This window comes from Manis pentadactyla, chromosome 10, assembly GCF_030020395.1.
Source record: "Manis pentadactyla isolate mManPen7 chromosome 10, mManPen7.hap1, whole genome shotgun sequence".
NCBI lineage: Eukaryota > Metazoa > Chordata > Mammalia > Pholidota > Manidae > Manis > Manis pentadactyla.
Window position 1 is genome coordinate 84,701,935 of NC_080028.1, and position 15,036 is coordinate 84,716,970.

The 15,036-nt window shown below is 44.0% G+C and overlaps 1 protein-coding gene across 4 annotated transcripts in view; it reads left to right on the forward strand.

Moving 5' to 3' along the window:
• Positions 1–681: 681 nt before the first annotated feature.
• The window catches only part of ITGAD (integrin subunit alpha D), a 31,169-nt gene continuing 16,814 nt past the window's right edge, over positions 682–15,036 (forward strand). Inside the window, exons 1-6 of one of the 4 annotated variants that reach the window (XM_036927224.2) lie at positions 682–1,286; positions 8,475–8,580; positions 10,836–10,939; positions 11,070–11,140; positions 11,259–11,373; positions 14,675–14,805. In XM_036927224.2, the coding sequence (XP_036783119.2) occupies positions 1,241–1,286; positions 8,475–8,580; positions 10,836–10,939; positions 11,070–11,140; positions 11,259–11,373; positions 14,675–14,805 (573 nt within the window). In that variant the 5' untranslated portion in view covers positions 682–1,240. Of the gene's footprint in view, positions 1,287–1,334; positions 1,493–8,474; positions 8,581–10,835; positions 10,940–11,069; positions 11,141–11,258; positions 11,374–14,674; positions 14,806–15,036 lie in introns of those variants that run through there. The other 3 variants (XM_057487166.1, XM_057487168.1, XM_036927227.2) reach the window with 3 other exon arrangements.

Consider the following 15,036-nt stretch of genomic DNA (forward strand, 5'->3'; position numbering starts at 1 on the left):
TTTAAACACAGAGAAATTCACAGATCCACAGAACTGATGACAGAGTGTTGTTTGCTACAGACCCTTAACACAAGAGGGAGAAAGCTATTGCTCAACTTGGCCTTGACAGTCTTTGTAAAAAGTAGGTAAGTCAACCTCAAGGCCAGCAATCATAAGCTTTGCCCCATTCCTTGCAAGGGCACCATTCATGCTCTAATTCCTTTCTTCTGTTTTCATAAATTGAGCTAAAATTTTTGTTTAAACAAAGATTTGATATTGCCTATATTAGCCATTTAACCTACATTTTAAGTGTTTTAAATAACTACCATATACATACTTAATATATCACAGTTAGGGGTTTTGTCACATATTTTAACCTTCTAAGTCTATTCCTGGGCTTTGGTCCATTGGACTTTTTTCATGTTTTTGAGAAACATTAATTTATGCACAACTGTGGAATAATGAAAACACACAGAAAATTACAGAAAATAAATAACAACCGCTCCTTTATCTACCCCTTTCCGATTTAACAAATGTTAAAATATCAAGTGTTGAATGTTAAATTTAAATTTAACAAATGTTGGAAGTTCCCTCCCCACCCCACCAGAGGCAATCCCTCTTCTCAGGTGATCCCTAATATTCATAAATTGGTTTCACCTGTTCATATGAAAGGACTCATACACTATGCAATCTGGTGTCGGGTTTCTTTCTTTATGACACCAGAGATTCACTCATGCTGTTACATGTATCTGTCATCTGTTCTGCTTTATTGCTGACTACTAAGCACTTGTCAGTTTGGTTTTCTATTCTCCTCTTGATGAGGTCTGCTTTTTTAACACCCTCACACATGCACCCCCTGCCCCACTGCTCTCTGAGGTGGTGGTCTGCCTCTCTCCAGGCTCACATCCATGTAGCAGGGACATCTGCTCTGTAGCCATCTTCTGAGCCTTCCATTCATATGCAGCCTGTTTCTGAGGACCCAGGGTGTCAACTGGGTCTCAAGGTCTTGGGGAAGGTGGTCTTCTATGACACCAGATCCTGGAGAGGAAGACAGACCTCTAGAGGTGGTGGGAGAGTTTGGGGGATTTTCCCTAAGAGTATCTTTGACCTCTTGCTCCTGCCTCTGTTTTCTGATTAACCAAGGACTTCCTCATTGTACCCTTCCTTCTGCCACTTCAAGGCTGTGAGTCATTATTTTAACTCTCCCCCACAAGACACTGAGAGCCCTACAGTGTTTTTCACCCAGCTTTCCACTTCTTCAATGCGCTACACAGTGATGGCCTTTGGAGTTTCGCTCCTCCTGGGTGGTGAGTAAGGGCCCTCAAGGCCGGGAGAAGCCTTGCAGGGGTAGGTGGTGTCTCTGTCCTGTAGGGCAGGTTGGGACTGGTGCTCAGTTCGTAGGGCTCCCAGGAGGAGCTGAAGGCAGGGCAGGGATCTAGTGTTCTGAGACTGGTGTGGAAGGAAGAATGGCTTGGAATCTGGGCGGGGGGGGGGGGACATCACCTGAGCAAAGGTGAGTGAAGATGGGCTTTTGGGTTATGCTGCCTCCCCACACTCCCCAAGGCTTTCCCCTTTCACCCATGGGGGCCCTGGTGTGGGTATGGTGTAGATAAGAGGAGTCTTCCCCAGCACTCCAGGGGCCACAGAAGGCACAAGGGAGGAAAAATGTTGGGAATGATCTCCTTGTTCCAGCATTTTCCCCAAGTCTTGATCTCAGGTAGGCTGTCCCACTGCTGCAAAGAGAATAGTTCAGAAGTTGAAAACTGTATCATGATATTTGTGTGTTATTTAAAAATCTGTTGTCGGTTAAAAATCAAATTTCATACAAAAATCCAGATTTTCAGCTTCTCTTGAGAAATAGGAAGGTTTGGTAGCTCTGGGGACTAGAGCCTAGTAATGGCTTCCCCCTTTAGAAGGGTCACAAGATCTAAGTTCCTGTTGTTCCCTGATTCTTACACCCACTCACTTCACACACTGATGTCACCTATTGGCCCCAAGGCACTTAAGTCTGAGACCCTTGGAATCCTGCTACTTGTCAGATGATAGGAGCTGCTTTCAGACTCAGAAACAGAACTATTCTTTGAGAAGAAGATGTAAGACAAAAGGCCTCCTTGCACGTGGCTGTAGTAGTGTCCCAGCACCCTAAACATCTGGTCTCTTCCCAGAACCCTGGGGTTCAGGTGTGTGGACCCTCCCTGGCACTGTGCGGCCTGATGCTTCAATCCTTAAAGCTTCCCTATTCTTGGGGATGGGGTCGACTCCTCAATCCAGAGATAGCTGGGAATTCCAGGAGGAATGGGGTGGGGGGAGGTGGCCACTTGGGAGTGGAGGAATCTAGAAAAGTCCTTGAAATGTAGGGAGTCTTTCACTGAGGCTGGTCAAGGATCAAGAGAGCGCATTGGACTCCTGGCTGTGCCAGTGACTTGCTGTGCAGTTCTGGGTCAGTCAACAAATAGTAATTAGTCACCAGCTGCGGGCCAGGCACTGTGCCACGCACCCAGGCAAGACAGTGCAGTCCTTGCCTTCTTACGGTCTGGCGCCAAGGGAAGGGATGTGGGAAACACATAATTACAAATAATTAATCACAAATTTCTAAGTGTGTTCCCCAACCTGGACCTTAGGGTCTCTCTATAATGAGAAGATATAACAGAACAGTCCTTAAGAAGGGCAACTATGTGCTCTGGCTTGCAGGGTCAGTCCCAGTGTCCCTGGTGTAAGTATTTATTTATTTATTTTTGTATTAATGTACATTTACATGAGCAATATTATGGTTACTAGACTCCCCCTATTATCAAGTCCCCACCACATACCCCATTACAGTCACTGTCCATCAACGTAGTAAGGTGCTATAGAATCACTATTTGTCTTCTCTGAGCTATACTGCCTTCCCCATGCCCCCCCAAACATTATGTGTGCTAATCAAAATGCCCCTTTTCCCCCTTCTCCCTCCCTTCCCACCCATCCTCCCCAGTCCCTTTCCCTTTGGTAACTGTTAGTCCATTCTTGGGTTCTGTGAGTCTGCTGCTGTTTTGTGCCTTCAGTTTTTGCTTTGTTCTTACACTCCACAGATGAGTGAAATAATCTGATACTTGTCTTTCTCTGCCTGGCTTATTTCACTGACCATAATACCCTCTAGCTTCATCCATGTTGTTGCAAATGGTAGGATTTGTTTTCTTCTTATGGCTGAATAATATTCCATTGTGTATATGCACCACATCTTCTTTATCCATTCATCTACTGATGGACACTTAGGTTGCCTCCATTTCTTGGCTATTGTAAATAGTGCTACAATAAACATAGGGGTGCATCTGTCTTTTTCAAACTGGGCTGCTGCATTCTTAGGGTAAAATCCTATGAATGGAATTCCTGGATCAAATGGTATTTCTATTTTAAGTTTTTTGAGGAAATGTCATACTGCTTTCCACAGTGGTTGAACTAATATACATTCCCACCAGCAGTGTAGGAGGGTTACCCTTTCTCCACATCCTCACCAACATTTGTTGTTGTTTGTCTTTTGGATGGTGGCCATCCTAACTGGTGTGAGGTGATATCTCATTGTGGTTTTAATTTGCATTTCTCTGATGATTACGATGTTGAGCATCTTTTCATGTGCCTGTTAGGCATCTGAATTTCTTCTTTGGAGAAGTGTCTGTTCAGCTCCTCTGCCCATTTTTTAACTGACTTGTTTGCTTTTTGTTTGTTGAGGTGCATGAGCTCTTTATGTAATTTGGATGTCAACCCCTTATCGGAGATGTAATTTATGAATATGTTCTCCCATACTGTAGGATGTCTTTTTGTTCTACTGATGGTGCCCTTTGCTGTACAGAAGCTTTTTAGTTTGATACAGATCCATTTGTTCATTTTTGCTTTTGTTTCCCTTGCCCAGGGAGATATGTTCATGAAGAAGTTGTTCATGTTTATGTCCAAGAGATTTTTGCCTATGTTTTTTTCTAAGAGTTTTATGGTTTCATGACTTACATTCAGGTCTTTGATACATTTTGAGTTTACTTTTGTGTATGGGGTTAGACAGTGATCCAGTTTCATTCTCTTCCATGTAGCTGTCCAGTTTTGCCAACATCAGCTGTTGAAGAGGCTGTCATTTCCCCATTGTATGTCCATGGCTCCTTTATCATATATTAATTGACCATATGTGGTTGGGTTTATATCTAGGCTCTCTAGTCTGTTCCATTGGTCTATGGGTCTATTCTTGTGCCAGTACCAAATTGTCTGAATTACTGTGGCTTTGTAGTAGAGCTTGAAGTCAGGGAGTGTAATTCCCCCCACTTTATTCTTCCTTCTCAGGATTGTTTTGGCTATTTGGGGTCTTTTGTGGTTCCATATGAATTTTAGAACTATTTGCTTTAATTCATTGAAGAATGCTCTTGGTATTTTGATAGGGATTGCATTGAATCTGTAGATTGCTTTAAGCAGGGTGGCCATTTTGACAATATTAATTCTTCCTATCCATGAGCACAGGATGTGTTTCCATTTATTGGTATCTTCTTTAATTTCTCTCATGAGTGTCCTGTAGCTTTCAGGGTATAGGTCTTTCACTTCCTTGGTTAGGTTTAATCCTAGGTATTTTATTCTTTTTGATGCAATTGTGAATGGAATTGTTTTCCTGATTTCTCTTTCTGCTAGTTCATCATTAGTGTATAGGAATGCAACAGATTTCTGTGTATTAATTTTGTATCCCACAACTTTGCTGAATTCACATATTAGATCTAATAGTTTTGGAGTGGATTATTTAGGGTTTCTTATGTACAATATCATGTCATCTGCAAACAGGGCTTTTTTTTTTTTAGATAATTATTTTTTATTGAAGGTTAGTTGACGCACAGTATTACATTACATTAGTTTCAAGTGTACAACACAGTGATAAAACATTTATATACATAATTCTAGGTTCCAGCTATCACCCTACCAAGCTGTTACAATATCTTGACTATATTCCTTATGCTATACATTATATCCCAGTTACTTATTTATTTTACCATTGGAAGTCTGTCCTTTTTTTTTTTTTTGGTGAGGGCATCTCTCATATTTATTGATCAAATGGTTGTTAACAACAATAAAATTCTGTATAGGGGAGTCAATGCTCAATGCACAATCATTAATCCACCCCAAGCCTAATTTTCATCAGTCTCCAATCTTCTGAGGCATAACAAACAAGTTCTTACATGGAGAACAAATTCTTACATAATGAATAAGTTACATAGTGAACAGTACAAGGGCAGTCATCACAGAAACTTTTGGTTTTGCTCATGCATTATGAACTATAAACAGTCAGTTCAAATATGAATACTCATTTGGTTTTTATACTTGATTTATATGTGGATACCACATTCCTCTCTTTATTATTATTACTTTTAATAAAATGCTGAAGTTGAAGTGGTAGGTAGATACAAGATAAAGGTAGAAAACATAGTTTAGTGTTGTAAGAGAGCAAATGTAGATGATCAGGTGTGTGCCTGTAGACTATGTGTTAATCCAAGCTAGACAAGGGCAATAAAACATCCACGTATGCAGAAGATTTCTCTCAGAACGGGGGGGTGAGGTTCTAAGCCTCACCTCTGTTGATCCCCAATTTCTCACCTGATGACCCCCCTGCGACTGTGCCTGTCTTAGGTTGTTCCTCCCTTGAGGAATCTTACCCGTCTCTGGCTAACCAGTCATCTTCCGGGGCCATACAGGGAAATGTAAAGTTGGTAAGTGAGAGAGAAGCCTTATTGTTTGAAATGGTTAGCTTTTTATTTCTTTGCATATTTATGGCCTGTAGCTTCTATGCCCAGCATTTGTCTTGAGGTATCTTTACCACTTGGAAGAATTATGATACTCGGTAAATTTGATATGAGGCACGAATTCTATTTAAGGGTTGTAATTAGGAAGGAAGAAGAAAAGCTATAGAAGTAGCAGGCGGCAGAAAACATGGGAAGATTGATTATTTCTTTGACATATCTTCTTGTAGAGTAACTTCAGCATGTATAGGTTTTAAACTACTAATTAAATTGCGCACACACATTAACATAATAGGAGTATAGTTACATAACCAAAGCATATCTGTAATTACCAGCCATCTCCAGTGAAACCAAGAAAACCAGTTAGGCACCTTAGGCATTTGTGAAAACTTATCTATGATATGGTGGATATTGTCCAACTGAACTTGAACAGTCTGAGAGAAATCAGACAAATTAAAACAACCCATTCCTGGGGAATGTTCACATCCCTTATGTTCTTTTAACAGTAAATAGTCTGTAGTTGTAATATTTTGGAGCACTACAATTTGCACTTCTCCTAATTCTTGGTTGAGTTCCAACAGTATAGATCCAGTCAAATTTGTTGTTTTACTGTATGCACAGGCCAGCTTAGATATCTCCTTCATTCCCATGGCAAGTCCAGGAGCTGGTGGGATGAGTGCATCTACAGCTGTAGCAGTGCGTGGATCTTTGTTGGGGTTTTTTGATGATCATCTTCTGGCATGAGTCTTCCAGAGAGTGCTGATGTTGGAAGTTCTTTTTCATACCATATCTTAGTTCATTTTCGGGGTAGCCCAATTAGGCTTTGATCTTCTGTATAAATGCAAACAGACCCTTTGCCTACACTTTTATATGCCCTTTATACCCTTGTGTAGAACTCATTGGAGGTTACCACACAGGAACTGCCCTTTTTTTGTTTTGTTTTGTTTTGTTTTTGGTATCACTAATCTACACTTACATGACGAATATTATGTTTACTAGGCTCTCCCCTATACCAGGTCTCCCCTATAAACCCCTTTACAGTCACTGTCCATCAGCATAGCAAAATGTTGTAGAATCACTACTTGTCTTCTCTGTGTTGTACAGCCCTCCCTTTTCTCCTACCCCCCCATGCATGTTAATCTTAATACCCCCCTACTTCTCCCCCCCCTTATCCCTCCCTACCCACCCATCCTCCCCAGTCCCTTTCCCTTTGGTACCTGTTCGTCCATTCTTGAGTTCTGTGATTCTGGCAAACAGGGATTTTTGACTTCTTCCTTTCCAATCTGGATGCTTTTATTTCTTTGTGTTGTCTGATTGTTGTGGCTAGGACCTCCAGAACTATGTTGAGTATAAGTGGGGCGAGTGGACATTCTTGTCTTGTTAATGATCTTAAAGGAAAAGCTTTCAGCTTCTCGCTGTTAAGTATAATGTTGGCTGTGGGTTTGTTATATATGGCCCTTATTGTGTTGAGGTACTTGCCCTTTGTACTCATTTTGTTGAGAGTTTTTATCATGAATCAATGTTGAATTTTGTCAAATGCTATTTCAGCATCTATGGAAATGATCATGTGTTTTTTGTCCTTTTTGTTGATATGGTGGATGATGTTGATGGATTTTCAGATGTTGTACCATCCTTGCAACCCTGGGATGAATCCCACTTAATCATTATGGATTATCTTTTTGATGTATTTTTGAATTTGGTTTGCTAATATTTTGTTGAGTATTTTTGCATCTATGCTCATCAGAGTTGTTGACCTGTAATTTTCTTTTTTTATGGTGTCTCTGCCTGGTTTTGGTATTAGAGTGATGTTGGCCTCATAGAATGAGTTTGGGAGTATTTCCCACCTCTTCTACTTTTTGGACAACTTTAAAGAGGTTGGGTATTAGGTCTTCACTAAATGTTTGATAAAATTCTGCAGTGAACCACCTGGTCCAAAGGCTTTGTTATTAGGTAGTTTTTTGATTACCCATTCAATTTCCTTGCTGGTAATTGATCTAATCAGAGTTTCTGTTTCTTCCTGGGTCAGCCTTGGAAGGTTGTATTTTTCTAGAAAATTGTCCATTTCTTCTAGGTTATCCAGTTTGTTGCCATATAATTTTCCATAGTATATTCTCATAATTCTTTGTATTTCTCTGGTGTCTGTAGTGATTTTTCCTTTTTGAGTTCTGATTCTGTATATGTGTGTAGACTCTCTTTTTTTCTTGATAAGTCTGGCTATGGGTTTATCTATTTTGTTTATTTTCTTGAAAAACCAGCTCCTGCTTTCATTGGTTCTTTCTATTGTTTTATTCTTCTCTAATCTTTATGTCTCTCCTTCTACTGACTTTGGGCCTCATTTGTTCTTCCTTTTCTAGTTTCATTAATTGTGAGTTTAAACTGTTCATTTGGGATTGTTTCTTTCCTGAGGAAGGCCTGCCTGGTGTAATTATTAATGGGACTTTCTGGGCTCTGGGAAGGTCCTGATTTAGACAATAAATTATATGGTCACTTTATTTTTAAGGGACACTAGTAATTTAACATATCAGCAAGTAAGTGGCCTAATTTCCTATTGCAGATGTCCTTTGAAGTGTCCTTGAGGGAGCATTTCTCAAGATTGTTGCCTTTGTATTGTGGTTTTTACTTTTGAGGAAGGTAGAAAGATGGGACCCACATACATAGGGAACCAAGGCTGGACTGAGGTGGGCATAAAGACCCCAAAGATCCAGAGGAGATGAGGCCTCTCTGTCCCACCAACCTCCACCTCCTCGTATTCCTCAGTTCTGGCTTCTTATCATGGTTTCAACTTGGATGTGGAGGAACCCATCGTCTTCCAAGAGGATGGAGCTGGCTTTGGGCACAGTGTGGCCCAGTTTGGCAGATCTCGGTAGGTAAATAAGTAAGGCCTGTCCACACTCCCAGCCTTTATCTCCCCAGCCTGGAGGCCAAGGCTGCACATGGCACATTCACATGTCCTGGAAGAAGGGCAGCATGGGTGAAAAACCTGTTCATGAATCCTCTGAGGCCCTGACACCACAACCAATTATTTACAATCCCAGGAAGGGCCACAAACTCTGGGTAAGATAGTGCCTTGAGAGGGGGGCCTTGAATCTGCCCTCCAGGGCATGCAGCTTATGCAGTCACTCCTGCACTTGGGCCCCTTCACTTGGAGTAGTGTTCAGTAGTCTCCCTTTTGAAATTATTAATAATTTAGTTTTGTAAGAAAAGATTGACAGGACAGTGGAGATGTGCTGGGAGCTTGGAGCCTCAGCTCATGCACAATCCAGCCTCCCACAGCCTCCCAGGGAAGGGTTCTCAGCTGCCTGCTTCCCCACCCCCATCCAGTGAGGGCTGCTGCCCTCGGCCTCTTGCATGAGCAAGGCAAAGTCAGGGTTGGCTGTGCCCAGCCTGCTCAGTCCTTTGATGGTCTGCACTGGCCCTATGAGTATCCCTTGCCTGAGGGTGGGTGACACACCAAATAGGAAATACCAGAACCGAGAGAGAGGGTGAGACTGCAGAGAAAAGGAAAAATTTCCTTCCAAGAATATGAGGTCCCCCACATTTCCACACTTTTGCTTCACACTGGGACTGGCAAATTATTCCTGGCTCTGATTCCAGTTCACATCCTCAGGTCCCAGAGACAACAACACAAGGAGTTAAAAGTCACAATGTTATGTCAGTATAACCAAGGTCTGGGAGGCAATGGAAGTATGACTCAGAAGGGAATTCCGGGAAGGCTTCACAGAAGAGGTGACATTGGCAATGAGCCTGAGACCAGAAGACGTTCCAGTTGATTAAGGAGTAGCATACTGAGGTCACTGAGTTTCAAATGCACATCAGTCCCTCTTACTCACCCAGCTAGCAGGCTGGGACATGGAAGCAAATGCCAGGTGCCAGAGTTGTGTTTGTTTGTTTGTTTTGAAATATAATACATATTTGGAAGTGCATAAATCTGCAATGAATTTTTCTTGTGTGTGTACCTAGGTAACCACCAGTTAGATCAAGGTGTTAGAACACCCTCAGTGCCTCTGACCTTGGGGCCTTTCTGATCACCCAACACCCAACAAATCCAAAGATAGTCACTGTCCCCCTCCACTCCTTATCAATTTGTGTTCAGGCCCTGTTTTTTAAAAAATGAATAGAAAACTACTGATTGACCACTGTTCACAAGTATTTATCATAAAGAATTGAATGAATTCTGATTGCTACAAAGTTACTGTTTTCCCTGGTTTCTGCTGAATTGTAGCTCCAATACTGAAAAGATTGAGCCTACATGTAAGGAATGGGTTGGGGTAAAGAAAAGCATGCAAATTAATAGTATAAGGCTAAAAGTTTGTTTATCCATTTATGCCAGCAGGTCCCACACTGCTGTATCTCTAGCCATCTGTTGGGTTTTTACAGGAAGTCATAGACACTCAGAGATTTCAGCTTTCCCTAAGGGAATGGCTCTCTACAAGGAACCAATTTAATAAGACTTGCTTGCCTAATTAATTAAAATACACCAGTATTTCTCTCATTGTCTCATCTGAGTGGGAAAATTGTTGGTAATGATAACATTTTTCAAAAATTAAAAAATGTTCTAATTTAGGGGAGTTTTATAAATAAACTATTGAATTTATATAACTATAGTTCAGATAAAGATTCTGATACAGCTGCTTTAAATTGCCCAATTTAAATTGTTCATGTTATATTTAAACTGTCCAATTAATTACAGAATCATCTATTTGTTTTAAAAGCTATGGCTACAGGAAATTTTTCCATCTAACTTGAGGTGATCTATTTCTTGGGTGGCTCAGAAAGACAGCACCCCAGAAACAATATGTACTTAACTTACCCATGGTTGGGAAATGCTGTTTTTTGTTTTAACTAGTTTTATTTTTGGTGAATGTTAAAAAAAAACAAAAACCCAAACCATTTGTATACATAAATACACTCACACATACAAATAAACAAAAAGGTCCAGTGTGATTCTTTGGGATGTGTGTTAAACTCAGGCCCTGGTTTCTGAAAAGCCTCACAAGTGGCAAATGCCAAGAGCTTCCCTCACAAAGTCTTGCTTTCCTGTCCTGCGGTGATACATCCTCACTGAACTTTCCTGTGCCTCAGCTGTCCTGTAACTGTATGTTATGACTGTGCTTCTAGACTTGTAGTGGGGGCCCCACTGGAGGCGGTAGCAGTTAACCAAACAGGACGCCTGTATGACTGTGCGGCTGCCACTGGCCTATGTCAGCCCATCCTGCTGCACAGTGAGTGACTCCAACCAGAAATCGGGGCCCTCAACTCTTCTACACAGGAGCGCCCCCTCCTCAGCCTCCAGCCCAGCCTTTCCCGACAGGTGGTGTGCCCATGAGTATGACTGTGTGTCTGTCCTCTCAGCTCCCCCAGAGGCTGTGAACATGTCCCTGGGACTGTCTCTAGCGACCACCACCAACCACTCCTGGTTACTGGTGAGTTTTCCTGGGTAGCAGGGAGGTCATGAGGAGAGAGCAAGGGCCAGAGGAGACTGAGGGAGTAGAGGAGGCGGTGTTCTGGGGCCCCCTTGCCCACACAGGCCTCTTTCCCCAGGCCTGCGGCCCGACACTGCACAGAGCCTGTGGGAAGAACATGTTTGCAGAAGGCTCCTGCCTCCTGCTGGGCACCCACCTGCAGGCCATCCAGACTGTCCCCGCTGCCTTGGCAGGTAGGTCCCCCAGAGACAGTGATTCTGTGTGGAGCCTATGCTGGCCTAGAGGGGTGGGCAGAGTACAAGACCCTGTTCTTGGCCCCCTCACTCATGGCCCCTTCCCAGAGGCCTCAGCAAACCCACAATGGGCTGGCCTGGCAGGGAGGGTGGCTCACAGCAGGAGCCCTAAGCTGGTTGAAGGGTGAAGGTTCCAATGGGGCAGTAGGAAGCCCTGGTGTGCTGACTGCAGGAGGCTTGAGGGTCTTGGGGTTGCCAACAGGTACAGGGACGTGCCTCAGGCTTTCAGGGAAAGGGATGATGCAGACATGGTGAGAATAATACATCCAGAGATCCAAGAGGGTCACAGTTCCGAATTGTTCACTGCTGAGTTGCCAGGACTCACGAGACTAACTTCCCCTCTGAAGGGGAGCAAATAATGGGGCCATGGGAAGTGTGATGCACAATTTTGCCAGCACCCACATTTTCCACAGAGAAGGGTGCTGGGGACACTGCATGGCATGTCTCTGAGTCAGTCGCATAGGTTTGTCTTCTGTGCCATTGGGAAAATGGCTTTATCCCTAGGCCTTGGTTTTCTCTTTGGTAAAACGGAACTTGATAATTGAGGTGGTTATGAGGATTAAAGGATTTAATGTATATAAAGTGCTCAGAACCCTGCCTGGCAAATGATATGTAAGAGCCATTATGAATGGTTTTCTAGCTGACCATGTATTTGGAAACTGTAGCCCAAACACATGGACTACAAAGAAGATATAGGTAAACTGCCTCCTCTGAGGCGTCAGAGGGGACAACAGGCTCCAAGTGAGGACTGGGGCCATACATGGTGCTAACAGAGAAGTCATGATACCAGTGGTGGTGGCTTTTTTGCCAAAGGTGAGGCTGCAGCAGAAATATCCCTGAACTGTTTGAGGGGAAGTGCCCAGGACTCCTGAGGGTGCTGGACCCTGCCTGGGATGGCTGAGCATCTGGGGTAAAGGATGTGGCATTTAAACACCAGGAGGTAAATGTCTTCTCTTAGACATCTCCAGGGCTCAGGAGGGGGAGATGCCTGTTGAAAATGGGACACAGGTGTTACATCTGGTGCAGGCAAAGCAGGTGCAAGCAGAGGTGGAAGGGATTGTGTGCCAGGCAGTGCTGGGTGCCTGGTGTCTATCACCTTATTGCATCCTCACAAGATTCTGGGTGGTGATCAGGGAAATCCCCATTGTACAGATAATAAAACTGAGAGGTGAGTTCCCACTGTTAGGTAGTGGCAGAGCCCAGAGCTTGAGCCAGTCTTGCCTGACTGGCTCAGTCCTTTCTCAGAAGGCACTCAGCTACAGCCACCTGTCTGCTGTTGCAAGCCCAGTGGACATAATAAAAGGGACAAGAAACAGAAATGACATTGTGAGGGAGTTTGCCACTGGCCTGGCCTGAGAATGGGGGTGGGGGTGGCTTTGTGAGACAGTTGAAAAAGTGGGCATGAGTCAGATGTGGTGATGGTTGAGGCTTCTCAGCCTGCTTTGTGTGTGGCTGGTTTTGCTAGTTGTCAAGGACATAGAGAAATGATCTTCTATTTCTTTTTGGCTCCTGTGAAGTGTCAGCTAGTTGAGAAGGGAGGATGGGGGAGGAGTGGGGAGAGGGGGTAAAGCATTTTTGCTTCGGTGGTGGGAAGCAGGGCTGCTCAGCATCACACCTCAGTGCTGTGGTGGCCCAATCCCCCACCACACTGGGAGCAAGGCAGGATGTGGGACACTGCTGGAGGCACTGACTGGGCCCTACACACAAGCCACAATCCGCCACATGAGTCTGGGGACAATCTGAAAAGTTCTATTTGCTCATGTGTGTGTTGGTGTGTCTTTTCATTACAGTGAACTCCACGAAGGCAGGGATGGCATTTTTTTCTAAAGCTATGATCTTAGATCAGATTTTCCTGGAAACAGACTTTGAAGCTCATTTGGGAATGTTCTTGGGAACAATGCCTCTGGAGCATGAGGAAAGAAGGCCTGTATAGAGGAAGACAGTGGGCTGCGATGCAATTAGAGTAGAGGCCTCAACCCACCCCCAGGGAGCTTGGTACATGGCTGGATATGGAGTGCCCCCAGGAGCAGGAGGTGTAGCCTTGGCAAAGCAGCTCTTTTTGGACTAGGGTGGTGTCTGGGGAGGGACTCAGCTGGAAGCCGAGTCCCAGTGCTGAAGATGAGCACCTCAGGATGAGCACCCTGATGAGGGGCAGGTCTTGGTAGTACAAACCAGCACGTGTGTCCTTGGACCTAGAAGAATGGCACGTGGTGGTGACGGTGATAGCAGCTAATGGTGGGGCCCTGTCTTAAGCACTTATGTGCATATTAATTCTTTTTGTTCTTATAATAATTCCTTGTGGTAGGCACTATTATTTCCCTCATTTTTGTAGATGGGGGAAACTGAAGCCCAGGGAAATTACATAACTTGCCTGAATTTGCCCCTATTAGAAGTCAGAGTTGGGATTTGAGACAACGTGCACTGGCTTCAGAGTATACTTTGAATCACTATGCTAATTGCCTTCCCCTATGCTCTATGATATCTCTAGAGTGTATATTCAATAAATATTTGTTGACTAATTGAATGAGGAGTCCACCCAGCCCCCATCCTCCACTTCCTCCTCCCCTGTCTGCCTTGTGGGAGTAGGAGAGCAAACAGGGACTTCTCTGCGGGGAGAAGGGACAACAGATTTGGGTCTTCTCTGTGGAGGGTGTTGGAAACCAGGTGGGAACTGATCCCTTTGCCAAGAATGGCCCCCTGACTCCATGGAGCAGGAAGGGTTTATAGACCCTGTGGAATGGCTGAGACCCATGCATGCATTTCTTTTTTTTTTTTTTTAATGTTTATCAGGCTCCCCCCCTCACCAAGTCCCCCCACCACACCCCACTACAGTCACTGTCCATCAGCATAGCAAGATGCTGTATAATCACCACCTGTCTTCTCTGTGTTGTACAGCCCTCCCCGTACCCGCCCACAACACTATACATGCTCATCATAATGCCCCCTTTCTTTTTCCCCACCCTTATGCCTCCCTTCCCACCCATCCTCCCCAGTCTCTTTCCCTTTGGTAACTGTTAGTCCATTCTTGGGTTCTGTGATTCTGCTGCTGTTTTGTTCCTTCAGTTTTCCTTTGTTCTTACACTCCATATATGAGTGAAATCATTTGGTACTTGTCTTTCTCTGCCTGGCTTATTTCACTGAGCATAATACCCTCCAGCTCCATCCATGTTGTTGCAAATGGTAGGATTTGTTTTCTTCTTATCATCCATGCATTTCTGACTTCCTCCCTCCTTCTCTGCAGAGTGCCCAAATCAAGAGATGGATATTGTCTTCCTGATCGATGGCTCTGGCAGCATTGACCAAAGTGACTTTAAGCAGATGAAGGCCTTTGTCAGAGCCGTGATGGGCCAGTTTGAGGGCACCAACACCCTGGTGAAGACTGGGCCTCCAAAGGCCCAAGGCCTGGGAAGTGGGGAGGGGGAAGGTTGGCCTCTGGGGAAGGCCAGCCTGGGAGGTGGCCTGAGGTTGGTGCAGCGGACCTGCACCACAATGAGGCTAGGGTGGAAGTACAGGGCCAATGTGAGTCCTAACCTGAGGGAGTTCCCCCATGGTTCTTAATGTATTCCAACATGCTATAGGAAGTACAATGTTTTTGATGTTTAA